The 25,613-nt window shown below is 40.9% G+C and overlaps 2 protein-coding genes across 4 annotated transcripts; both read left to right on the forward strand.

The window, feature by feature from the left end:
• Positions 1 to 3,613: 3,613 nt before the first annotated feature.
• On the forward strand, positions 3,614 to 9,520 carry LOC131252641 (uncharacterized). The gene is made up of 3 exons (XM_058253289.1): positions 3,614 to 3,854; positions 4,843 to 4,983; positions 9,254 to 9,520. Exons 1-3 carry the CDS (start codon positions 3,663 to 3,665, stop codon positions 9,395 to 9,397), a joined length of 477 nt encoding a protein of 158 aa, XP_058109272.1. The 5' UTR covers positions 3,614 to 3,662; the 3' UTR covers positions 9,398 to 9,520.
• Positions 9,521 to 14,252: 4,732 nt separating this feature from the next.
• Positions 14,253 to 22,043, forward strand: LOC131252642 (probable anion transporter 3, chloroplastic). 3 transcript variants are annotated; one of them, XM_058253290.1, is made up of 8 exons: positions 14,253 to 15,196; positions 18,013 to 18,239; positions 18,399 to 18,771; positions 18,893 to 18,937; positions 19,043 to 19,189; positions 21,321 to 21,458; positions 21,555 to 21,588; positions 21,677 to 22,043. In XM_058253290.1, the coding sequence occupies exons 1-8, from the start codon at positions 14,573 to 14,575 to the stop codon at positions 21,862 to 21,864; spliced, it is 1,776 nt and encodes a 591-aa protein (XP_058109273.1). In that variant the 5' UTR covers positions 14,253 to 14,572; the 3' UTR covers positions 21,865 to 22,043. The 3 variants fall into 3 exon arrangements, with proteins under 3 accessions (XP_058109273.1, XP_058109275.1, XP_058109276.1); XM_058253292.1 differs by having other exon boundaries at positions 15,059 to 15,196; positions 18,000 to 18,239; XM_058253293.1 differs by having other exon boundaries at positions 15,061 to 15,196; positions 18,050 to 18,239.
• Positions 22,044 to 25,613: the final 3,570 nt, after the last annotated feature.

Consider the following 25,613-nt stretch of genomic DNA (forward strand, 5'->3'; position numbering starts at 1 on the left):
TTTACACTCTCTGGTAGGCAATGGAAACCCAATCGGTTTACCAAACAAACCAAGAATTCCAGCCCAAACCTGCCCCATGACCCATTACCTTGTGGCCTAACCCACTTAAAATTTATCATGCTTGAGTCCAGCCCAACCCAACCTATTTAATTGTAATCTGCTGCACGACCCAGAACCACCACACTCAAGGTTTATGAATGGAATATGGTTTTTTTTTTTTTTTTGGTACGGACACATACAAACATCTATACTTCAATATGTTCATGTGTATGCATCTATACCTATTGTCTATTTATTTGTTAAAAAATTTATGCTGAATCTAATCAGGTAAGTTAAGTTGGGTTCTAATCCATGGCTCAGCCGTAGACAGATTGTATTTCAACATTACGGTCATGGGTCCGAGTGTCATGTGTGTGTGAGTGTATGTGTTAGGGGAAAAAAAAGAAAAAGAAGAAGATGAACTAGCCTAACCTATCGATAGGCTACATTGGTGGGTCAAGTTGGATAGCTATTAACCCGAGCCGAACCAATTTACCTACATTTCTAGCTTGGGACTAACCCATTACCCATTATTTTAGCCTGGCCCAAACCCACCTAAGAAGCCAGATGGGTGAGCCAACCTATCCATAGCCATCCTCACTGCATAGTTAGATAGACACGGCAAGGCGCGGAACAAGGCAAGGGTCTGTTTGTTTCATTAATGTAAGTACATATAATTATACCGTAAAAGCATCATTATTAAATTTATTCTCTATTTGAAAAGAGAGGAATTACTCATCGAAACTTTATGGGCCCCCACCATAATGTATCAGTTATATTCACACCTGTTTGTTGTTCTTTTTTTCCTTTTTTTTTTTTTCCTCTGATCATTTTAGCGTATGAAGCCTAAAAATGAGGTAAATCCAAATCTCAAGCCACCAAAGAAAACAATGGGCTTCAATCGTGGCATCATTATTCCCACGACTTCCTCTGATGTAGGCCACTTAAGCTTTGAAACTGCTTCATTTTTTTTCTCTCATACCTTATAATGATCTAAAAAAATGAATGGCTTGGTGGGACTTTACATAGTCTAGGTCAAAATCTCTCCAAAGGCATAGATGTCAATATCATACATTAATTACTATTATATATCAACACCATTCACTTGTTTTTCTAGCTTATTTTAAGCCATGGTCCCAAAATTGAAGTGGTTTGCAGATTTTGGGTGAACCACAACAAGGGAAATGGTGGTTATTGTCCATTGAAAGCCTTTTGTAGGCCACAAAAGTTTTAGATCAACCCAATATTTTTTCCCCTTTCACCTAGGTCTAAGTGACCTTATCAGTAGGTTAGATGGTCAATAAACATTGCAATGGACACTAAGTATTTTTTAATGGTAGGTGCTTAATGACCACATATTCTTGTGGTGTGATCCACCTGAAATTTGCTATCTACTTTATTTTTAGTAAGCGCCATAAAATAATCTGAAAAAAAAAAAAGAAAAAAAAAAAGATCAACAGTATGGATATACAATGAATGCATTGAGGTGGGCCCATGATAAGGGTCTCACCCTTACTGGTTCCGAGACTGCAGCCAAGTCATACTCCATTTACCGTTGTAGTTAATAAATACTAAATTCAGAAAAAATATAAATAATTACATTGAAGCAAACATGCCATCAGGGAGCCATTTGTGTTTAATTTGACTTCCATCTTTAAAAGGGTTGTAAAAAATTCAGTCGAAGAAATAAAAAATACCAAAATTTCCGAGAATGAATAGCTCAATGTTTAACATGATTCAAACTCAATAAAATAGAATAAAGAAATGTGTATTTACACACACACACACACACACACACACACACACACACACACACACACATATATATGGAAATGGTTCTATGCTGTCGAATGTCTACCTCATCAGTTAGATGCACCATTCCATGGTGGGCCAAGGGCTTAAAAATCAAGTCAATTCATGACTTGTGTGGGCCACACCACGTACAAAAGTTGAGAGAGGTTACCCTCCCATTAAAACATTCATAGTCATTTGTTGGGCCATAGAGATGTGGTTCACAAATCAAGCCCATCCATTATGTGTGTCCCACTTGGATGAGGAGTCAAACCAAGTTTCGGGCACATCCAAATTTCAGGTGGTCCCCAACAAGTTCTTTTATATGTTTTACGCATGTCTTAACATGATTTTAGATGGTATCGTCCACTTGAGTTCTCTATATAGCTGATTTTTGGGATATCCCATAATTTAAAGGGGCCCCATCAAATGCGCGCGCATATGTGTGTGTGTGTGTGGGGGAAATGGTACCATGAGGTCGACTTCATGGGAACTTTGCATGAGGTCGAGCTGTGTGGGTCCCACTATGATGTGTGTCAAACATCTACCCCCATTAGTCAGATGCACCATTCTATGGTGCCATCCAATTTAGAGTCGATCTTCAAGTCTACTCTGGTTGAGTTTGGGTTTACCTAGCTGAAAATTTTTCCCAACTAAAAATAAAAAATTTAACTAAACAAAAAAATATATAAAAATATATACTCAAACCAAACCAACCTTTTCATCCCAGTTGAGTCTAATGAATTAAGCAAGTTACTTCCGTATCCATACAGCGCAACATCTAAGTCCAATTGGTGTGGTCCACCTGAGCTCTCTTTCTCTCTCTCTCTCTCTCTACCCTCACACAAAAACCCATGGATGGCAACTCATTCCCTTTGTTCCTTTTGGTGTGATCTTGGGGTGCACATTGAACCAGTAGAACCGTAGAACCGGACTGAAACCGACCAAATGGTCCTGTTTGGTCCGGTTCTAGAGTGCATCGGTTCCGGTTCCCGTTCCAAAAATTAAGGCACCATTTAGTTTAGTTCGATTCTAGTTTGAAGGTATGTAGAACCGAACCGAACCGTGATTCGAACCGTGGATCCGATCTATGGAACCGAACATAAAATCGTGAGTTTACAATATATTTTAGTCGTATACTCAACTCATGAATTATGGCTTACAATGCACCTCTTAATTGTTTTTATAAATGTATTTTTTCGCACCATATAAAATATCTAAAACATTCAACAAATGAATCACAACGCAAATGGACATGGGATAAATTACAAAATAGAATATGCAATTGGGCTGGATATAAAAAGCCCTGAACCGTAGAACTAGGTCTGGTTCAATTCTAGGGTGCTAACGGTCCAAATCCAAAAATCCTATAACCTTAAGAAACGGTTCGGTTCAGGTTTCACCCCACAACCGGGCCGAACCGACCCGTGTGCACCCCTAACTCGCTATGTGATCCAACTGAGTTCTCTCTCTCTCTCTCTCTCTCTCTCTCTCTCTCTCTGCCCAGATTCTAGAACGGAGGATAAAACCTGATGGACGGAGTGGATTTTACTTACAAAACATGGTGGGTATCCTAAGCTTGGATGTTTTACCCTTTGCGTAAAACGACTGTTACAGACGATTCTGATCCTTCTGATATTGGTTCATTCTCCATCAAGACCGAGAACCAATGAATTGATCCGTCTGGATTGACTCACATGTGTGCCACGTGTACGATCCATGAGACACCACCATTTAAGAAATGGTGCAAAACGCACATGACTTAAGTCGGTAGCCAAATCTTCTCTCCAGAACTTCTTCGACTCTCCCAGCAAAGAGCAGCAGAAGCTGTAATGGATAAGGCGAGGGAGTTTCTGACGCTGAAGACGGAAGAATCCGAGAGGGTGTCACGACTCAGCGTCCCAACTCACCGAGTCGGACTCGATCCAAGCTACTATGAAGGATTCTTCCTCAGAGGCATCCGAATCGACCGAGTCGGGCCAGGCTTCATAGCTTGCACCTTCAAAGTTCCTCCTCGCCTTACTGTAAGAAAGAACTCACTTCTCTCTCTTGCTCTGTTCTTTTACTTCCTTTTTGTCTAGAGATAGAAAATGCTTGATTTCATATGTATGATGTTACGGGGGTTGAATGTATTATAAATTCATCCATCTATATTTGGTATTTGGGTTTTTGAGATTTTTTTTTAGGATTTTACTTGCATTCAAACGACTCCTTAATCTCTATTTCTCTCTCTCTCATTTTTTCTTTCTTTTCTGTATAGAGCTAGAAATGCATGATTTTCATTTGTTAGATGCTATTTGACTGAATTTCATTCATTTATCTCAATTTGGGATTTGGGTTTTTCGGATTTTAAAAAAATCTCCCTCTCTCTATCTCTCTATCTATCTTTTATTTCTTTTCTGTATATAGGTAGAAAATGCTTGATTTTCATTTCCATGATTTTATGGGGATTGAAAATAATTCAATTATGTCAAATTGGGATTTCGATTTTTGAGTTTTTTTTTAAATCTTTGTTTCCTCTAGAGTTATTGTTGTGTCTATTTCAGTTTGGGATTTGGGTTTTGGGTCTTGGGTTTTTGAGATTTTTAGGGGTTGTTTGGATGGTTGTAAAACCTTTACTTGTAAACACCAGTGTTGTCAAAATGGTTATCTTATCGCAAATCATAATAGGGGTTGAATTCGTATCAAATCGCAAATCATATCTTAAGATTTTTTTTTTAATGATTTTCTTAAAAAAATGAAAATATAAATAAATTAGGAAAAAAAAAAAAAAAACTTAGCAATCATCCTTTTGCCATCAATATGCACCAAGTAATACCATGACATGAAAGTGTTAAAGGATTCTTATCTTTCTTTTTTTCCTTTTCTTTTTGTCTTTCAAGAAAATTTCTTTAAAATCCCATACTAATTCCTTAGCTCCAAAATACTAGGGGATTGGCATTTTTTAATTGAAATGATTCCATCTATCATCAGGCACATTATATGGTTCTTCAATGAAACAAGATTTTGCAGGATGCAACTGGAAAGTTGTCTTCAGGTGCTATTGCAAACCTTATCGATGATGTTGGAGGAGCTGTAATCCAGGCTGATGGTCTCCCTGCAAAGGTTTCACTTGAAATGTCGATTTCATACTTCTCGAGGGCTGATGCCAATGTAAGTGGACATAATGCTCAGCTCTCTTGCATATTGCTTACATCCATTGGGTCCTCATGTAATTGTATATATACAAATATGCTCCATGCCTTCATGCATGCATGCAAAAGAGTGTGAACATTCCAACACACCTCGTGTGAAGCATTTGTGCATCGCATCATATATGGTGAAGATGGACTATAACCATCTCTCCGGTGTACACGAGTCGAACCGAGTCGAGCTTGGCACAGCTCGACTTGGCTCGACCACTTGCTGACCCCAGCTCGAACTCAGCTCGGCTCGGTCCTCGAGCCTGACTGACCAGCTCAGCTCGTTTCGGTCAGCAACTCAGGCTAGTTCAAGCAGAGTTCGAGCCAAGTTCGCCTGTGCGGCATTTTCACAAACACATGGTTTGCACCTTGAAAATCTCACTGTATATAAAACAACAACAATGGTTTTACAGGTATTTTATCAAACACCTTGTAAGCAACATAAAAAGAAAAAAAAGGGTATTTGTTTCATATACGTACCTTCCTTGCCACCAGCCACACTTCATTGAGTCATTTCATCAAACACTTGGTGAGCAACAACAATATCAAAGTAACCAAGTCACTGAACTGAATTGATCTGAGTTCGATTCGAGTTGGGTTCGATCCGAGTCGAGTCGAGCTCGGGTTCGAAATTTTTTTGAGCTCAAAAAATCAGCTCGACTCGGCTTGAACTCAGTTTCAAACCGAGTCGAATCGAGCTTTTTCGAGTCGAGTCGAGTCGAGCTACCGAGCTAACTCTGCTCGTGTACAGCCCTGTCTCTAGTCTCTACTCTAGAACCAAGGCCATATGGCTTTGAGTTTCTTTTGGAATTGGGTTGTATTGTGCAATTGTAATTGGATGCGATGGAATAGAATCATAAAACACATATGGTATGAGGGCTGCAAATGTAATTTCCCTAGCATTTTCATATGGCAGGTTTGGGCTCCAAATTCCACTTGCATACTTCTATTTTTTATTTGAGAGAAACATAATTGCAATTTGAGGGCTACTTCCTAATTACATGGTAAAAAACATCATTTAAATTCTTTCATTTCTTGATCAACTTCACTGAATATTTCCAATTCAATTTACTTTAGCATCCAAACAAGCCTAAGATACAAACCAATCTTTATTGGACATGAAACCCTGTGTCACTCCATTTCTCTAGGAAACATAGGATTCATGTACAATTTTTTGTTCAAGTAGGATTCAAGTAGTATAAATGTGAGTCACTTGAGGATAAGACTTTCTTTTCTGATAAATTTTCAAATTGATGAAATGATTGGTATTAGATATCAAATGAAAGTTAGTGATTGTGTTTCCTAGATGCTTATGAATCCCGAAACATCTTATTTTATACTTGTTTTTACCATTTCCCCTTCTTCTGGTAACCTAGGGGCTGTTTGGATGGTGAGACCTCCCAGTCCCGGGTAAGTTATGGATCCTTGAGAGTGGTCAATCCTAGATTGGTGACTCTAGGATTGGCCAATCTTTCATTAGGTTGATATTGTGGACCAGGAGTCACAAAGTTTGAAGACGTAAATCTATTGTTTGGCTGACAAACTTGTAACTGAGTAGCACTGAAGTGCACCTGTGGCAGTCAAGGTGTTCCATAACAGTAACGGTGGCTGTAACGGCCACTGTTGTTTCCGTTATGATACGGGCAACCATTACATAACCAATTTTGAATGCCTTGATGGCAGTAGCACAGTAAAGAATAAAAAGGGGGGAAATGGTACCAGTTATAGGCATTGTTCGGAGTATCCTGATATTATTGAAATATCCCCAATACAATCCGCATCTCCAGCTCGGTGATACTGATAACATTGGTAGCATCAGAAATTCCAAGTATCAGTGATATATCGCTGAGTTTTGCCAATGTATCGATATCGCCAATATTTTCAACTATGTAAATTCCAGGTGTCTTTTGTATCGCCAATATGTCGACAATATTTCAATAATATCGACAATGTATCATTATCACCAAAAATCTATTTATTAAAAAAAAATTCCAATTTTTTTATGAGCGCATGGTTGTATGATGAAATGCATGTTTGTATGTGTATATATGTTTGGATGGATGAATGGATGGATGGATGGATGTGTGTGTGTGTGCGCGCGCGTGTGTGTATGCATGGATGGATGGATCATGCATGTGTGTTTGTATGTATATATGTGCATGCATGGATGGATGGATGCACCATTTTCCCCGTGTTTCCCCAATGTTTCCTTGAGTCATCGATGCATGCTTTTAGTCCCCATCAAAGGGAAGCTTATTATAGGAAAATATGCATCTTTTTTGCTATTATTTGATTTTAAATATACAAATATGTGTATTTTAGCATCTCCTGAAGTTTCACTGAAAAATTTCACCATTTTCCCCCATTTCACCGCATTTCTGGGAATCAGTGATAACAATATTGTTTCAGTATTCCTGGCCAGCGAAACTTGTAATGACATCGATACTTCGAACACTGATTGTAGGTGGTCGGAAGATGGCTGAACGGTCTCGAAGTCAAAGGGCTAATAGTTGGGAAGTAACTTTAGGATCCTTGGATCCCAGTTTAAATCAAATGACAACCTAAATCAAATCGACAGTCCAAATCTTTGGTCTCCTGTGAATAAACTACCCAAACTGTTAGACTGCCATGAATGGATTGGCCCACAGCAAATGGGCAGTTCAAATGGTTGGACCGCCATGAAGAAGAAGCAGAGATCTCTTAAAGTAGAAACTCTCGGGGGAGTGAGGACTATCCATCAAACAAGCAATGAGCAAAAGATTGCTCCCCTTTGCTTCTCTTGGAGATACATTTCAATGAGAAATTGAGAACCTCTCCAAGATTTCCTTCGAAGCCGAAGGTGACTCAGGGAAGAAGAAGATTGGAATATGTCTTTCCAGCCTTTGAGATTGTTCACAAGTGGCGGTGGCAGCTACTGTCCAGCATTGCTTAGGGCCACAGTTAGGGATGATAGTTTAGCCCTAATGAAATAGGCTATCTTGTATATCATAAGTTATTTTATACGAAATATAATTTAATTGGGTACCCTACATGTACCCAGCAAGATAACTGATCAGACCCAATTTATAAACAGGTCTAAAATAACGAACTTTTACCCGGAAGAGATATAGACCAGGGCTATTTAAATCAGGTCAGGTACCTTGGGTACTCACGGATCTGGATACCTATTGATAGCCCTAGTCATCAATACCTACTTATCAGGGATTGAGGGGTGGCAGGTGGATTCATATCCTTGAAGGCCCAAACGAGGAGCTCAAAGCAGATTCTTAGTTTGGCCAATCTTGGATTGAAGAACACAAGGATCCAAGTGGGCCCTTAGTTATTTCAACAGCTTGGGCTATGTTTGCGTCAATGCTTCCCCAAGTGGAACTGTGCATTTAATTAGGACCACAAGTGACTAGCGAGATCAGAATGGAATGGCTGTCCGCCTATCGAATTTCTCCTAAATTCCACGTTCCCGAAACGGATCCTAATATTTCTTCTTTGAATTACTCATATCTATCCTATGAATTTCATTTCGCACCGGAAACTACTCTAGGAGAAGTTCAAATCCATTCCGTTCGGATATTGATCTGTCTTGGTTTGACATGGTTTACGCATTACTGGTTCCTGGAAGAGTCAATATCTCCATCAGCTAAACCCTTTCTGACCCTGCCTTTGGACTTGTATTTTGTTCGTACACAATCATTCTTATCTTGATTGTGATTTGGGGTGAGAAAAAGGGGAAAATGGAAGCCTGCATAATGCTGATTCCATTTTCTGTGATTGGAGGGTAAATTCAAATAATTCTAGGCTTGTTTGGATTGATGGAAACGAAAACATGGATAATGGAAAACTCAATGTCACATCAGAGGAAAGGGAAATGTGTGGAAAAGATCCATGTTAACCTGTTTAGTTTAGAAGATGTGATTTTCATGAAAATGTTCAAAGGTCAACAATAAAAAAGCGAGAGTTCTCTTGTACCATGGAAATCTAGATTTATTTATTTATTTTGAGGGATTGTTAAGAATCATTTTACTTGTTTTTGAAGGAAACCGTGGTAATAGAAATCGATATCCCCACCTAACTTTGTTTTTCACAAACTAGGAAAGATGTCATATTTGTGGGAATTGATTTTATTCTGTGGTTTTCGATCGTTTTCCACCAATCCAAAACACACACATTCATATGGATTTTTGAAATATTTTGCAACCTTATTTGCATTAGTTGAATATTCTTATTCCACCTGCTACTGGTGGCAGGATGAATTGGAGATCATCTCAAGGGTTTTGGGACATAGAGGGAGCTATTCCGGAACAAGCGTCATATTGAAGAACAAAATAACGGGGGAGCTTATTGCTGAAGGTCGGCATTCGTTGTTTGGTAAGCTTGAGAGTAAAATCTGACTGCATTTCCATTCTCATGTACAAGTGACAATTTACACAAGGAATGGATATCGTGAAAAGGAATGTATGGCCTTTAACTAAGTTCGTTATAATGCCGTTTGGTATGAAAACTAGTTCAAACCAGTTCCTCATGCTCAGGAAACACACGGCCCGCAGGACATCGTCTGGCGGTGCCTCTCTTGCAAAAATTGGATTGAGACGGGAAATGAGCCGAGTTCCTTTGGTCTAAAGGCATTCCCTTGTTTCCAATTCATTCATGTTTTGCAATGGTGTCGCTTATGGGCCCACATGTTTCGCAGACCAGAATAACAGAAATTCACACCTTACTCGCCCCAAAACTTCCCGTTGTGCATCTAAGGTTGCACTTCTTGAATATATTTGAATTTTATTGCTGTTATTGAGAGCTTATGGATATTATTATTATTGTTGTTGTTGTTGTTGTTGTTGTTTTTGTTGTTACCTTTCATCAATGGCATACCTCTTGCTTGGTTACTTTCACGAACCAAGAGCCACTAGGGCGGAACTTTCGTAAGATCCACTCCGTCCATCAGGTAAGCTGTCTCATGTTAACCGTAGAACCCAGAAATCATGTTAATCCAACACTCAGGTTTGCCACATCATGGAAAACAAGTTTGAATGGTGCCCACCATTAGTTGTGTGGGGCCACCATGATGTTTATAGGCCATCCAATCCATTCATCTGAGTTGCCTCATTAAGATGAAGGACTTACCCAAAAATCACAGTATCCCAAAACTCAGGTGGGCCACACTGAATTTAGAGTTTTTAGGTATAGTTATATGGGGTGGCCCACCTGAGTGTTGAATCAATATGATTTTTGCATCAAGGCCAAACAACAGGTAGTATACCTGATGGACGGAGTGGATTTCATGCATGTTAAGTTGTTTCCACCCAGGCCAATGTCCTTGGGTGGGAGACTGGCATGCATGGACATTTGACAGCCGTTGATTACTTGTGCTTCTAAAATCGTCATTTGATCGGACAATCCTAACCATCTGAGTTTAATTGCCACAGAAATTGATGGTCTAAATGGGATATCTTATATAACTTTGACCATTTATCTACCATCTATCATGTGGGCCCAACATTTGATAGTATCCAATGTGGATTGGCTGAGAAGCTGATTGGTCCAATCTTCAGGCCGGGCCATTGAACGGTAAGATAACGGTCTGGATCTTACGCATGCGTGCCACGCTTGCATGCCTGCCTGAGCGGCCTTAGCAAGGAGTACTAACAGAAGTATTCGTTAACATGGTGGGCCCTTAGCAGGTAGGCCACACACACCAGAGAAATGATATATAGGCTTTGATTTGATAATGACCAATCCAGTACAGAATTCGGTGCTGTTCAGTGCTTTAAAAGATGTGGGTCCCACTTTGATGTATGTGTTTTATCCACTCTGTCCATCAATTTTGCCAGCTCAATTTAAGGTATGACCCCAAAAATGAGGCGGATCCAAATTGCTGGACCACACCACATCAAACAGTGGTGATTTGAACGCTCGCCATTAAAAACTTCATAGGGCCCATTGTAATGTTTATTTGCCATACAACCTGTTGGTTGAGTCACACAGGCCTGGATGAAGGGAAAACTCAAATATCAGCTTGATCCAAAACTTTTGTGGTCCAAAGAAGCTTTTAACATTCAACGTTCGGTTATCACTGTTTCGTCTGGTGTGGTCCACTTGAGATTTGGATCTGCCTCGTTTTTGGGCACGTGCTCTAAAATAAGCTGGAAAAATGAATGGACGGAGTGGATAAAACATATACATCAGGGTGAGGCCCACGGCTTTTCCACAGAAATGATACTACGCTGGACTCGTTATACTAAACCTTCCTGTGCACTTATTAGTTGCATTTGGAGTTGTTGGCATCCCACCGTCCATAACATTACATCCATTCCACTCTCAATGGGCTTTCTTTTAAGAAAAATAAAAATAATAATCATATTGATCGGATCATGCAAACCGTCCAGTTGGTGGAATGCAGATCAATGGACAAGATCTTTTATAGAAGACATCCAATCAAGAATCTTTTGGGATCATCCCTGAGGTAGGGATGAACGTGCTGAGGATAACTACTCCGAATCTACGGAGCTTCTCTGGACTCCTGAGACTTCTCGAATTCACGAGGAAAGAATGTAAAAAAGAGGATAACTATTCCGAATCCACGGAACTTCCCTGGACTCCTCACAGAGACTTCTCGAATCCACGAGGAAAGAAATTAGAATCAAACTACAACTCAAACTCCTAGAATCCATGACTTACTATAAATAGTAAACTTACTATTTATCGATGGTCGTGATGTTTATTAGTGCGCAAGGTTTTCGGCCAAAAATAGCAAGTGTCATATTTAGCTTCACCCAAACCGTTCTTCTAATTATTCTAAGCTCTTTTTATGTTGGGCGTAGCTCCTAAAGCCCGTCCGATGAAGAGTTATAAACAAACTAAAACTTATTATTTATAGTAAAAACGAAATTAAAATAAAGAAACGGCTGTCGATCCAGGGGTTTTTCACAATTCCGGGTTGCATAACCCGGCGTAGCAGGGTTGGTTGGCTAAAGTAGCTTGTTCTACCCCAAAATCATATATTTTACGTCAGATAACTCATTTCGGATTGCGAGATAAGCCCGATCTAAGGTCCGACGGTCTAGATCACTTCTGTCATCGACCGGGCCTTTTTTGATCCATCTTGGCCATGAAACTCTCCGCAACCCGCTCTACATCAATCCCGTGCTTGTCATTTTTTCATAGTTGTGGAAGAAGAGTAGAGCCGACCTCATGGACGGTCCAAATAAATGATGTGAATGCCAACCAATCCAAATGCAGTAAGGTGCTGCATCATTTCTCCATACCATTATTGCACCATTTGGGCAATGTTCACTATCATTTCCACCAGTTGAACGTAACCCATTTACAACTTTTGCTTTTTCAGTGGCCCACTTTTTTGAACGGACACGATTGTGGTTATTGCGTGATATTCGACTCCTTTGGTGGAGCCCACCTCATGAGTGTTACATTGACCGTTGATGTGTTGGTACTCAGGATGTGTGCCACCTGTCATCTAAATTCACACTAGAAAAACTCCCTGTGCGTTCGTACTGCTTATAGATGATGAAACTTCAGTGGCCCATCTCTTCCATGACGAGGCCCATGTATCTGAACGGTCAGATTAATCCCCACTGTCCATTTGGAGGACCTTCCACAGACAGGAAACTTTATAGAAATACAAGGTGGGTCGATTCTAGCCAATTAAATTCTCCGCGTCGAGCATTCATGACAGGCTAAGAATTAGATTGTACATTTATTAGTGCCCGCGTATCAACTATCTGATGCTAGAGCATAAAAGATTTTCTTTGAGAAATACGTGGCCTCTTGCGAGCGTAGACATCTGAATGCGACTCTCCCTCACGCGCCTACGTGCGATAGATCCTGGTCATCTGGTGGGACCCACCGTCCCCCATCCCGAGAATTAATCCGCTTTAGTCATCAGATGGGCCATGCGTCTCTGGAAAAATTGAACGGTAGGAAAAAGAACTGACCGACGGTCCACATCCAATGATGCCCATGAGACCCCCCGTTATAATCATAACATCTCTTCATTTCCTGAACATGAAACACGCACGACGTCGGCCCACCCGCGAACGTCCCAGATTTTACCCACGTGCGATATAGATTGGTGGATATTTATTGGACGGTTGAAAATGTGAGATATCTGATAATCTTATTTGAACTTGCAACTGTCCACGAATCATTGGTTAGGATTGCTCAGCCAGTATGATTTTGGAAAGTTGATGCAGTGTATTCAGGAACGGATTAAGTGTGGCCCTGAGTGTGGGGCCCACCTTGATTTATTTGTAGTAAATGAGCCCAAAAATAAAGCATGTCCAAATCTAAGGTGGACCGAACTACATAAAACAGTGGTGATTGACCGTTAAAAACTTATTTTGGGCCACAAATCCAGGTCTATGACGCATTATCAACAGGTTGGATGGCAAATAAACATTACCGGGGGCGCTAGGAAGTTTTTAATTGTGGCCGTTAAATCACTTCTATTTCTTGTAGCGTGGTCCACCTAAGATTTGTATCTGATTTATTTTTGGGTTCATGCGCTGAAATGAGCTGGAAAAACGGATGGACAGCATGGATATATTACACATACATCAAGGTGGACCGTTCAAGGCTGCGACCGTGTTGAGTGAGGTCGGGCATGATATACAACACATGCATCAAAGGTGGGCCTAACGGTCAGGCCGGAGAAAATTATCACTGTAAACGTTACCTTTTATCCAGCGTCTTTTATGAACAGTGCAAAACTTATCTTCCCAACTTAGACCTTGTACGTACGGACGGAGCATTTGAGGACGAAAATACTCCTGTCCGTACGTGCAATGCATGTGAAAAGCAGGGTATTTTCATCCTGAAATGCTCTGTCCGTACGTGCAAGGTCTAAGTTGGGAAGGTAAGTTTTGGACTCTTCGTACAAAAGACGTTGGATAAAAGGAAGCGTTAACAGTGGTAATTTTCTCGGCCTTGACCGCGCCTAATCCGCTCCTTTTTTATTTGAAATAGTGTTGCCACGTGTATAATTTCTGAGCGCCTGCATATCCAGCGTCACCCGCTGCCAGAGTATCAAACAACCCCTTTCCCGCGACTACCAACGACGGAAGTGGCATGTTGGATAATTTCCTAAATATCAGGGGCAATTACGAACCTATCATCTGCTTCAGGGACTGAGTAACTCAGTAGCCTAGAGCGTACTGTGTAAGATCTGTGGGGGCCGTCGTGATGTATATGTACCATCCACTCCGTCCATCTGTTTTATGAGATAATTTTAGGGATGTTCCAAAAATTTAAGAATATAAAATTATCAAGTGGACCACACCACAGTAAACAGTGTAAATTGAACGCCTACCACCGTTGAAAACTTCTCGGGGGCCACAGAAATTTTGAATCAAGCTTATATTTGTGTTCTCCCTTCCTATATCTCTGTGTGACCTTATGAAAAGGTTAGGATTGCAAATAAACATCACTGCTAGTCCTAGCAAAGTTTCAACGGTGGAAATCATCATCCTCACTGTTTCATGTGGTGTGGTCCACTCTAGCTTTGGATATTCCTATATTTTAGCCTCATACCCTAAAATGATCTGGAAAAACGGATGGACGGCGTGGATAAGATACATAAATCCATTGTGGACCCCACAGAGTTTACTCGGTTCGCTGTATGCAATCAGCCTCCCTGCTTCTGTCTATCCATCCTCATCCGACTATGTATTGCCGCTGGCCTGCTACTCTCTTCAGTCTCTCTCAGTCTCTGCAACATGAGCCTCCGTCTCTCTCTCGATCGAGCGCTTCCGTTCTCTTCCAATTCCGTTCTCCAAAACCCTAGCAGAGGAAAAAACCAGTCCGGGATTTCTCGATTTTCCTCTCATTTCTGTAAATCTTCAAACGGAAAATGCTCGGAGCCTCTCCATCCATCGCGTCTCTGCAGGAACTTTCTTCAGTGGCAACCCTCGGATCTCCTTCTTCCATCTTCTCCTAGGGTTTCTCGAACCGCCGCTCGATCTGTCCCGATTGATTCTTCGTTCTCGCCCGAGGATGGCGGGATCGGATCCCGGCCGTCGGATTTCTTCGAGTTCATCACTTCGGAGCGGGTGAAGGTCGTCTCGATGCTCGGGCTGGCGCTGGCGCTCTGCAACGCGGATCGGGTGGTCATGTCTGTGGCTATTGTTCCGCTGTCAGCTGCTCATGGATGGAGTAGATCGTTTGCCGGCGTCGTTCAGGTAATTTGACTTTGTAGGCTTGATTTCTGTTGTGATTTTCGTGGATTGAAGAATTTTTTTCATCTTTTTTCTAATTGAATGAAATTAGGGATTTCTGTTTGGAAGTTGCATTTTTCCTTATTAAGTTCTCTGTGTTGAAATTGATTTCTGATTATCATTAACTCATTTTCTCGCATATTTTTCTTTATTATATGAAATTCTTCTATTCATGGAGTGAGCATTGGAAGAGATATGAAGGAACTGAAATCAGATTATTTGAAATTTTATGTCAATGAAACTGATAACTCTGCTGGTAGCTTCTGCACTTTACAAAAAGTCACAGGAAATGGTTCTAAAATGAGTAGCCTTCTCCTGAGATTTTAAGGCTTTGAGGATGATTTTGTAATAAAATGCAGCATTTGATGTATGTGCTTCTTCTTCTTCTTCTTCTTCTTCTTCTTCTTTCCATGTTGGATGATGTGAATCACAGTTATGTGTGCGCACAAGTGTGCACGTGCTGAGGCAGGGACACACAGAAGCAGTTCATTTTAGTTTTTTTTGAAATTTTTTCGAGCTAAAAAAATCAGCTCGACTTGGTTCGTGTACAGCTCTAGCTATACTATTGAAGAATTTAGTGTTCTGATTTCCTTCTTTCAGCTAGACAGCCCAAGAACACTGACGCCATTTGATTTTTTCCTCTTTAAGGCGAGAACAATGATCATGAGAATACTTATCTCTAGTAACCGATTCCTCCTCCGATAAAGGACCCTCCCGTTCCTTTAAATTGAGGGCCTAGATTGCATTGAGCAACAACATCATCAGAGATTTTCGAAGACTGAAAACCTCTTTATGCCACACCTTTAGCTTCTGTTTGAGCATTTGAAGCTTTTTGAAGAGCTTGATCCCCGTAAATCCCTGAACAACAAAGGAAGACCACCAATCAGAGATAAGATCATGGAAACCTTTTAGTTGAAGGTAGGCAAGTTCGAACCTAAAAGGTCTTGGGCCCCAGATGATCTTATCCACCTTTAAAAGAATTGGCTAGACTGATCAGAAGTGGGTTTCGGGAGACCCCTTTGATGAGCAAACTTGAACTGCTAGATCCAAATGGGAGATGCAACAAATCTGTCCAGTGAAGACATAATTGGAGGTGAATGACCATTAGACCAGGAAAACTTGATATCCCCCAAAGGGAGATTAACCAGTTCATGCCTGCTCATCCAGGAAGAAAATTCCTGCATTCTAGAGCTGACCCGGGACGCAGTGGATTTCTCATGAATAAGACGGACAACATTAAAGTCTCCTCCTATGCACCAAGGGAGATTCCACTTATCATAAGCTTGAGATAACTCTCCCCAGAAAGAATCCTGCAAGGCGGGACAGTTTGGACCATAAACCCTTGAGAAAAGCCATTAAAATCCCTAGGATATCTCCTTAAAAACAACATTAACAGAGAAAGAACCCACCCAACTATCCACCTTCTGCCAAACCGACAGGTCCCACATTACAAGGATTCCTCCTGAAGAACCGACAACATCCAAGGCGATCCATTTGGAATTTTTACAACTCCAAACAGAACGAATAACAGATCTATCTATGGACTGTAACTTAGAGTCCTGAAGAACTATAAGCCTAGCTTTGGAACGGAAACAAGCATTTCTGACTTAGGCTCTTTTATGAGGGCAGCCCAGCCCCCTCACATTCCAAGGATCTTCATTGAGGAACTAGGCTAGCCCCTCTTCCTTTCCTCTCCCCTCTTGGATAGCCTATGATAAACCTTGAGAGGTCATCCCAAGATTGACGAGTTCCCTATTGCCTTTAAGATTGAGGAGTTCCCTATTACCTTTAAGAGAATTTGGAGAGTTCCTAAGGGGAGCAAGAATGTAAGATGGAAGACCCCTCTGAGCCACCAAATGAAAGAGGGCTATATATTCCTTATCCTTGTTCCCAAAGACTACTCCCAACAGTCTACCAACACAGCGAGCAGCATCCCTCACCCATCTTTTCTTGACATGCATGAATTAACAAAAGGTTAAACAATCGAAGGAAGATAATGAAAATTTTGCGGCTTAATAGCTCTACCAATAGATAAATGATCAAATACAGCATCTGTTTGTGAATTTCACTACAGCTTTTTCTTTCCAGTGATGTGTTACATGTGTAAAATATCCACTCTGTGCAATAGGTGGGTCTCACCATGATGATCACCTGGTAAAAATAAAATCAGGCTGATCCACTCAATGAGCGCAATGGAATGCCACTCGTTGTACCGGTGTGTCCCAAGCACTTAGTTGATCGACCTGATTTTCACACCAAGTGAACAATGTGGTGTGGCCTACCTTTTGCACAGAGAGAATATTCTACAAATGTTACATGTTGGCAGGGATGGTTGTATGTGAAATTGTGTACTTCCACTTAAGAGACTATTTCTCATCACTTCTCTCGTCTTAGAAACATAATCTTTTAACACGACTGGTTGTTTTTTTTTTCATTCACTTTAACTGTAGCATTGGTCATTCTTCTTTGCATCATTTTTCTTATTTCATTTTTTTAGAATATGCGTGGTATGTAGTAGATGTGGTCATTAAGATGCATTGATTCAAGTGATTCTAGTTTTTGCAACTTCTGAATTATCTCAATTGTAGATTGGGATGGCATTCTTGTCCTCGGTATCGGAGGGAATGAACTAGTCCTTGTAACTGTCCTTAAAAGCATATTGTCTGCTCTTTGTGCCTAGAACTCTTGGGTTAGCTACAGATATGATTAGCAGTAGAACTTTGTTTGTTCCATTATTGCTATTTATTGTTCTCTGATTCTTTAGCAGCTACTAATCGCAGTCATCTTTCCTCTGGGGATATCTAATGTCTCCAATAGTTGGGGGTGTGCTGGTGGATTACTATGGTGGTAAGCTAGTCATGGCATGGGGTGTGGCGCTATGGTCAGTAGCCACTTTTCTTACACCTTGGGCTGCAGAAAATTCTCTATGTGCTCTACTTGCCATGAGAGTTCTGCTTGGTATTGCAGAGGGCGTGGCACTTCCTAGCATGAACAACATGGTATCAAGGTACCAGACTATCTCAAACTTCCTATCATGGAGATTTTGCCATATATTAAATGGCTCAAGTTGTTCCAATCATGGTTGCTCTTTAAAGATTTTTGCAACTCCAACGAAGGAGTTGCTGGGCTAAGAATTTGAAGTTGTTTGAACTGGCTTTTCTTATAGATGGTTTCCTCGAACGGAACGATCCAGAGCTGTTGGAATTGCAATGGCTGGATTTAACCTTGGGAGTGCAATTGGACTTCTACTTTCTCCTATCATCATGGCACAGGCTGGAATATTTGGACCATTTGTAATATTTGGATTGTCTGGATTTCTCTGGGTTTTGGTATGGCTTTCTGCAACATCGAGTACACCAGACCGTCATCCTCAAATATCAAAGTATGAGTTGGACTATATTCTAAGTGAGAGAAAGAAGCCGTTAATGCCAACCACAAGCAAGAAACCAGAGAGAACCAGAGTACTCCCCCCCTTCAGGCTTCTCCTTTCTAAGATGCCTACGTGGGCCCTAATTTCTGCGAATGCTATGCACAGCTGGGTAATGTCAACAAATCTCTCTTGGTACTGAAGTCAAGCTGTTAAAGTACTTGGTTTCTTCTACCGGTTATCTTGTTCTGCTTGGAGATCAATGGACAGCTCATCTTTTATTTCATCTGCAGGGATACTTCGTTATTCTTTCATGGATGCCCATTTACTTCAACATGGTAAAGTTTAGCTGTGCATGCAAATGTGTACTTTGTGCAGCAATTAACTATTTAACTACATACACTTAAGCTCTCCATCAATTGAAGTTATTAACTTTGAAACAGATGTATCGGGTGGACCTCAGAAGGGCAGCATGGTTCAGTGCAGTTCCCTGGGCTATGATGGCAGTTTTAGGATATGTTGCAGGCGTTGCTTCCGACATGTTGATTAGGAAGGGTTCAAGTGTTACATTCACCCGCAAAGTCATGCAGGTAGATTCTGAGTATTAATTGATGTTCTATTTTCTGTAAAAAGGCATTAAATTGTATATCAGGTTTCTATTCCAAATGTTCTACAATATACAATCCAATATGGATTCTTTTCTTTTTCCTTTGAATTGACTGTTTATCCATTGGGGTAAAAAGATATATTTAGATATACCCCGATGCTTAAAAAGTAGGTAATGGATATGTGGTACATCTGTGTATGGTACTTCAGTGTTAAGTTTGAAAATCGTGCTCATCAAGGTGTTCCAAAATAGTAGCGGTGGCTGTAACAGCCACCACTGTTACCATTATGATACAGGCCGTAACGGCCTTTACGGCCACCCGTATCAGCCGTTACAGTCCTTTTTTATTTGAAAAAACTGTTACGGGGCAGTTACGGGGCATTTACGGCCTGTTTTTTCTGTAACGGACGTTACGGCTGTTTCAACCCCGTAACAGTTATGACCATTACCATTACGTAACCAATTTTGAATACCTTGGTACTCATGCTGTCTGCATCCTGTATCCCTGCCCATATATTGGTATCATAGTTTAGGGCTCGGAGAGTGCATTCTCTGTGCTATTAACTAAAGAAGAATCCTGTGGACTGCACGCGGGAGTGATTGTAGAGTGAATCAATGCTTAAATAAATAAGAAAAGAAAAGGAAAAAAGAGATTAAAGAGGTGAACCGTGGGATATGTACCAACATGGCAGACATCTGTTGCAACCAGCCGAATCATTAGGTTGGGCCAACCCTTGCACATATTTGGCGAATCCAGTCATGAGTTGGGCCATAGTCCATGTGAGGAAAATGAACGGTTAAGAAAAGCACCGAACATGGCCATCTAAACCACTTCATGAGTTGACATCCCTGGTTTTTGGGTCAGGGTCACCGGCTGGTACATTGCCTATGCTATGCTGGCATGTCTGTTGTGATTCACCTCTTCAACCTATTGTTGTGCGAGTCTTATGGAATCCTGGCGTCTGCATACTTGACTGCAAAGAAACAGTTTGTAAAGGGCATCCTTTCGATAAATGGGAGGTAATGTCATTGTGTGCTTGTGATTTACATTGCAAAGCTTGTTTACATACTCTTTAGTTGCAAGTGGTGATGCATGGCATCTTATTATGTACAAGTTTTAATGTGGTTGTCTCAAGGAAGTCAGATGTTTCGGATTTCTTACGTGGAAATGTTGAACCTAAGACTACACGAGCACTCCCATTGATATCTAGCATGGATCTCAAATCTTTCTATCTAGATGAGTTAGGCATTATAAATCTAACCTGTGTTGCAGAACAGTGGTGGCATGCTTTTGTGTCTACAAGCTTATCTTAGTATAAACACCTCATCATCATCCATGCTTCCTGCTGCTATTATTATTTGCCATGAACCTTTCAAAAGAGGGCGCCGCGCAACTTATTGTTGTTTTCTTGGAATTTGATGCACCTTGTAGTCTGTTTTGCCCCTAAGAGGGGGGGGGGGGGACTTACCCCAATTAACAACAAGCTGATTTTCTATATTTAGACAAACATAATGATCGCATTAAGTGATAGATACAACAAGCTGATATTCTATATTTAGACCAACATTATGATTGCATTAAGCGATGGATACAAACAAAATAATGAAAATAACCACATGCACACACACATACCCCTCAAACCTTTTAATGACATGAGGGACACAATAATCACTTGGGATAGTTCATTCAATAGTACCATTGGGAGCATGCCATGGTGCAAGAAACATGCCCATTGGATGATTCTTACCCTTTGAATGGGACGTCATCCAAGGATTGGAACAGCACAAGCTCTCAAGCCCAGTGAGGCAAATTCTCTCAGGCAGCCACTGAATTTTTTTAGAAACAAGGCTTTGGATTTTTCAGCATTGACAACCAAAAGAACAACAAAATGAAGAACTATTGCCAAAATTTTGATAGTCCTAGGTCATGGTTTGATTTTTTATTTCATCCATATCTTGTTTAATTTTAATGGAAAAAAAGGATTTGTAAAGTCAAAACTCCAAATAGTTGGGACAAGGCTGTGATGATGGCAATGATGATATTAATTAATTTTCTGCTTGCCTTTTAGGGCGCTTAGTTGATATTAACCCTCCGATACATCTCTTCTCTACAGTCAATTGGATTTCTCGGTCCAGGATTTGCTCTTCTCGGTCTAAATGCAGCAACAAACCCATCCATTGCATCTGCTTGGCTTACAGTCGCTGTTGGTTTGAGCTCTTTCAGCCATGCCGGTTTCCTCGTGAACCTCCAGGTCTGTGGGTTTTAAAACTTCTCATATGGAGCAAGTAATGTTATTATAACTGTCTCTGTCCTAATTTCCTGTGTGCTCGTATTTCCATATTTTCAGGAGATTGCTCCACAGTACGCCGGTGTTATACATGGTAGGGTATGCTCTGTTTTCTCGTCTTATGTACTATTAGACATGACACGAGGTGTTAATCAGTACTTTATCCTGTTGGTGCCTGACAGGGATGTCAAATACTGCTGGAACATTGTCTGCCATCATGGGAACCATTGGAGCGGGTTTTTTTGTTGAGCGGATGGGCTCTTTTCGTGGATATTTAATGTTTACAGCGCTTCTATATTTCATCAGTGCTCTATTCTGGAACATCTTTGCCACAGGTGAGCGGGTTAACTTTGATGAAAGTGGTCAGTAACCTTGCTGAACTAATGTTTGTACGATCTCAACTTTTGTGCATTGTGTTCATAAGATAGAGACTCTACTTAACGTGAATACATGATAGAAATACAACGATTGCACATAAATCTAACCAAAAAAAAAAACCAATATAGATTGAACTGTTTCTGTTGTAGAAATCTAAGTTTATCACTATAATGGGTTGTTACCTTGGGTCATATTCTTCATGGTTTTCAGACACGGTGACTTGGACCAACTTGTCTGGTCTCGAGTTGAGTAGCACTGGGCTAGTCGGGGGTGACCCCCTTATTTCCTATTCGGGCAAATAAAGCCCATGATTTGGTAATCCAGACCATTGGTCTGTTGATTAGCATCTTGGATGTATGCCCCAAAAAATTTCCAACTTAGAACAATTCAGCAACCTATATTATTTCAGTTGAATATGTACTGTCATTCTTAAGCTGTGTATCGGATCCATAGGCCACCAATCTGGAATTTATTCAGAGCATTGTTTATCTATAGTGATCTGTAACATATTATTATAACTGACCTTTGATGTGCACCATCCATCATGTGGGGCTCACCATTATTAATTGCCTACCATGTGGGCCCCAGCTTCAATGTCCACTGCCCATCATGTGGAGCCCACCTTTGAAGTGGACCATCCATCATGTAGGCCTCACTTTTGAAGTGGGTTGTCCATCATATTAGCCTGCTTTGGATGTGGGCTTTTTATCATTATGGGTTGACCTTTGATGTGGACCATCTATGTGGGCCCCCCTTTTATGTGGACCGTCCACCGTGTGAGCTCCACGGTCAATGTGGCCAGTCCACCACATGGGACTTCCTTTAATATGGACCTTGAGAGAGCTTCCTTTTCTCACTCCTTTGACATGGACTGTGGGAGAGAAGTAGAAAATTCCCAAGTTAAAAAGCTAAAAACAATTACTTAGATAAGTAGCTTTTGACACATAACTTACTTTTACCTTGATGCTTACCAAAACTAACTTAAGTGAAAAAAGTAACTAATTTGATGGTATCCAAGTGGCCCCTAAGTGAGATTTTGAATTTAGAAGAAGGGTATTTGTGAAATTTTTTGAAAATTCATGTGCTTATGAACCAACAACTTAGATTTTCCTTGTTCTCAGCTCCTTTTTTGTTTGCAAGTAGACTGCTCCCACTTCTTTTTGGGTAGCCGGACAATGTTCCTAGCAAAGCCCATCCAACGAAGGTATGTGGGCTCACTATGGTGACTGTGTAACATCTATCCATGCATATGTTGCGCCGGCTTATGTCAAAACGGCAGCCTCCACTAGAGGCAAATCGTCCACGGTTGGATACCTTCATCCTCTCTGCTTGTGAATGTAATGCATCCTTTCCCCTTTATTTGGGAGCTTGTAAATGGAGGTAAATGAATTTGGACCCCTCTATTTGGGAGCTTGTAAATGGAGGTAAATGAATTGGGTGTAAATGGCTTGAGTGGGTTGAGTTGTGTTTGAATGGGAGTAAATGAAATGCATATGAAATTTAAAAATTCTAAGTGAATGGGAGGAATTAGAATATGTTGGAATTTTTCAATATATTCACAAGAACATATGTGATATTCCAAATAAGTTTTAACATCTCAAATTAGTATACATATATGATATTTAACAAAATGATTATAATAAGCCCATTTAAATATATACTTTAGCCAAAAATGAGAAAAAAATTCAGCCTCGGGTGGTTCCCAACGTAAGGATCACAAACAAGCAACTTGCCAATGCTTTTTAACTGTCCATTTATGTGGTCAACCTTTGGACGGTTTGGATCATTCTAGTGAGTATGATTTTCGTGATGTAAGTGGTAATTGAATTGTATTGGAGTATCAATAACATTCCATATGTATGGAGGACATGTGCATGGCCCCACTTTTTGTGTGATTCTCCACGGAAACTCAAAACGGCATTTGACTCCCATTTACTTTTAAATCCTCACCAGTAGAGAGGATTTCATTTACATGCATTTACTTTCATCCAAACACACTTCAAATATCATTTACCACCATTTACTCCCAATTCTCCCCGTCTACCTCCATTTACTCCTATCCAAATGACCCCAGGAAGCAACACTAAGCTGGATCAACTCCCATCAATGGAGGATTCTGGCCAGCTCCATAGAAGAGAGAAGAGGGTCAGCTCGAAGGAAAACGTTTCTGTTTTAGCCGGATCGCCAACTCTCCTTTTGAGTGCTCCTATTGGCTTTTGTGCACATTTGGCGCTCTTTTAGTAAAATTATCATCATAAAAAAGAAGACGGGGGGAAATTGCTCACGTCCCATACGTCCAAGTTATACTAAGAACCGTCCAAATCATGGGTCCCCATTTACATCACAGCTGTTGGCTGTATCTGTGTACCGACTCGTGTGCCCTTTGAAAAAAATTTAAAAATCGTCCTCCACCATTAGGAAATTGCACACGTGCTACACGTGTTACTTAGACTAAACCGTCCAAATCATGGGTCCCAATTTAGATGTCGTTACCCAAAATTGCACACGTTTAATTTTCCGAACTGGTTGATTGGGGGCATTTAACGTCGAGGGCCAAAATGAGATGTGGTCAATGGTTTGGAATTCCCCAAACAAATGGTCTTTACATGGTGTCTACATGAGTTCTCCAGGTCCCATGCTTCTCCAATCCAGACCGTTGTTCTGTTGTGTCCCACCAGAGATGAATCGTGCCCTGAAAATTTTCCCGAATTCGAATATCTTAACCAGCAGTGTTTGGATTGAAGATAGGCAATTTCTGTACTTATTGATCTTTTATTTGAAGGTGATAAATCCAAGGGTTTTGATTGTCCTATAAAGGACATGTTTTACTCAGGGTATATCAATGAAGCAATAATAGTCCAATGGTCTGGATTGCCCGAACCATGGGCCCCACTTGTCAGAATTGAGAATCTGTGGTTCAAGGGCTTGTCCTCTAATTCGTGGTGCTAGCCTCAATAGCGGTGACAATTGCCAGGCGACCTTGTAGGCTGGGCCCAGTGTTGAAATCTGGACCATTGTCTGGGTTGGACTGGGTCCGGGCCAATGATGAATGACTTGGCCTGGACCAGTCTGTTGGCCCAGTCCATTCATCAAGTGGCCGCCACTACACAAAAAGAATGGACGGTTTGCAGGCAATCTTGAGCAGTTCCCATTTCATGTAGGAATGTAACAAAAAGCATTCCTGGATCCAGAGTCTATGTTTCAATGATCAAAACCATTTGTATTATAGGAATCCTCATGGATGGAGAGGATGCCCCAAAATTCATTGGATTGGACAATTTCAAACCGTTGATCATTCACTCTATTCCTTCACGCCCAAGCCCAGATCTATGCATGTCCAAACTCAGCCCAGCGTGATTACTTAATAGACCCAAAACCCATTACTAAGCCCCAACCCAAACAGGCCGTGACTACCATACATTCAAGCTGTGTGGGGCCTACATGTGAAGTGTATGTGGAATCCAAACTGCACATCCTGTGAGGCTCCGCATGGGCAACCTTTATATGTTCACTAATGATGGCCCACCTAATTTTTTTTTAATATCTTGACTCTCGGAGTCTCTTCATCTTGGTGGGACTCACCTGATGAACAGGTTCTGGAAGTTTCTACGGTGAACGTCTCTCTCCCAAATGTCCCCCATTGATCCCCTTCATGTTGTCCACGTCAGTTATGGATCAGGTTGGATTATGGGATTAGGCCTAACATGGGGGTGCATTAAATGAATGGGTTGGATGACACTC

The sequence above is a fragment of the Magnolia sinica genome, chromosome 8, assembly GCF_029962835.1.
Source record: "Magnolia sinica isolate HGM2019 chromosome 8, MsV1, whole genome shotgun sequence".
Classification (NCBI taxonomy): Eukaryota; Viridiplantae; Streptophyta; class Magnoliopsida; order Magnoliales; family Magnoliaceae; genus Magnolia; species Magnolia sinica.

Excerpts from the sequence above, each read along its gene's own strand:
- LOC131252641 (XM_058253289.1), top strand. The coding sequence starts at position 3,663 with ATGGATAAGGCGAGGGAGTTTCTGACGCTGAAGACGGAAGAATCCGAG. Across the intron at positions 3,855-4,842 it reads AAGTTCCTCCTCGCCTTACT|GATGCAACTGGAAAGTTGTC; the intron begins GTAAGAAAGAAC and ends AAGATTTTGCAG. Across the intron at positions 4,984-9,253 it reads TCTCGAGGGCTGATGCCAAT|GATGAATTGGAGATCATCTC; the intron begins GTAAGTGGACAT and ends TACTGGTGGCAG.
- LOC131252642 (XM_058253290.1), top strand. The coding sequence starts at position 14,573 with ATGGACGGCGTGGATAAGATACATAAATCCATTGTGGACCCCACAGAG. Across the intron at positions 15,197-18,012 it reads CGTTTGCCGGCGTCGTTCAG|TCATCTTTCCTCTGGGGATA; the intron begins GTAATTTGACTT and ends TACTAATCGCAG. Across the intron at positions 21,459-21,554 it reads GTTTCCTCGTGAACCTCCAG|GAGATTGCTCCACAGTACGC; the intron begins GTCTGTGGGTTT and ends CCATATTTTCAG.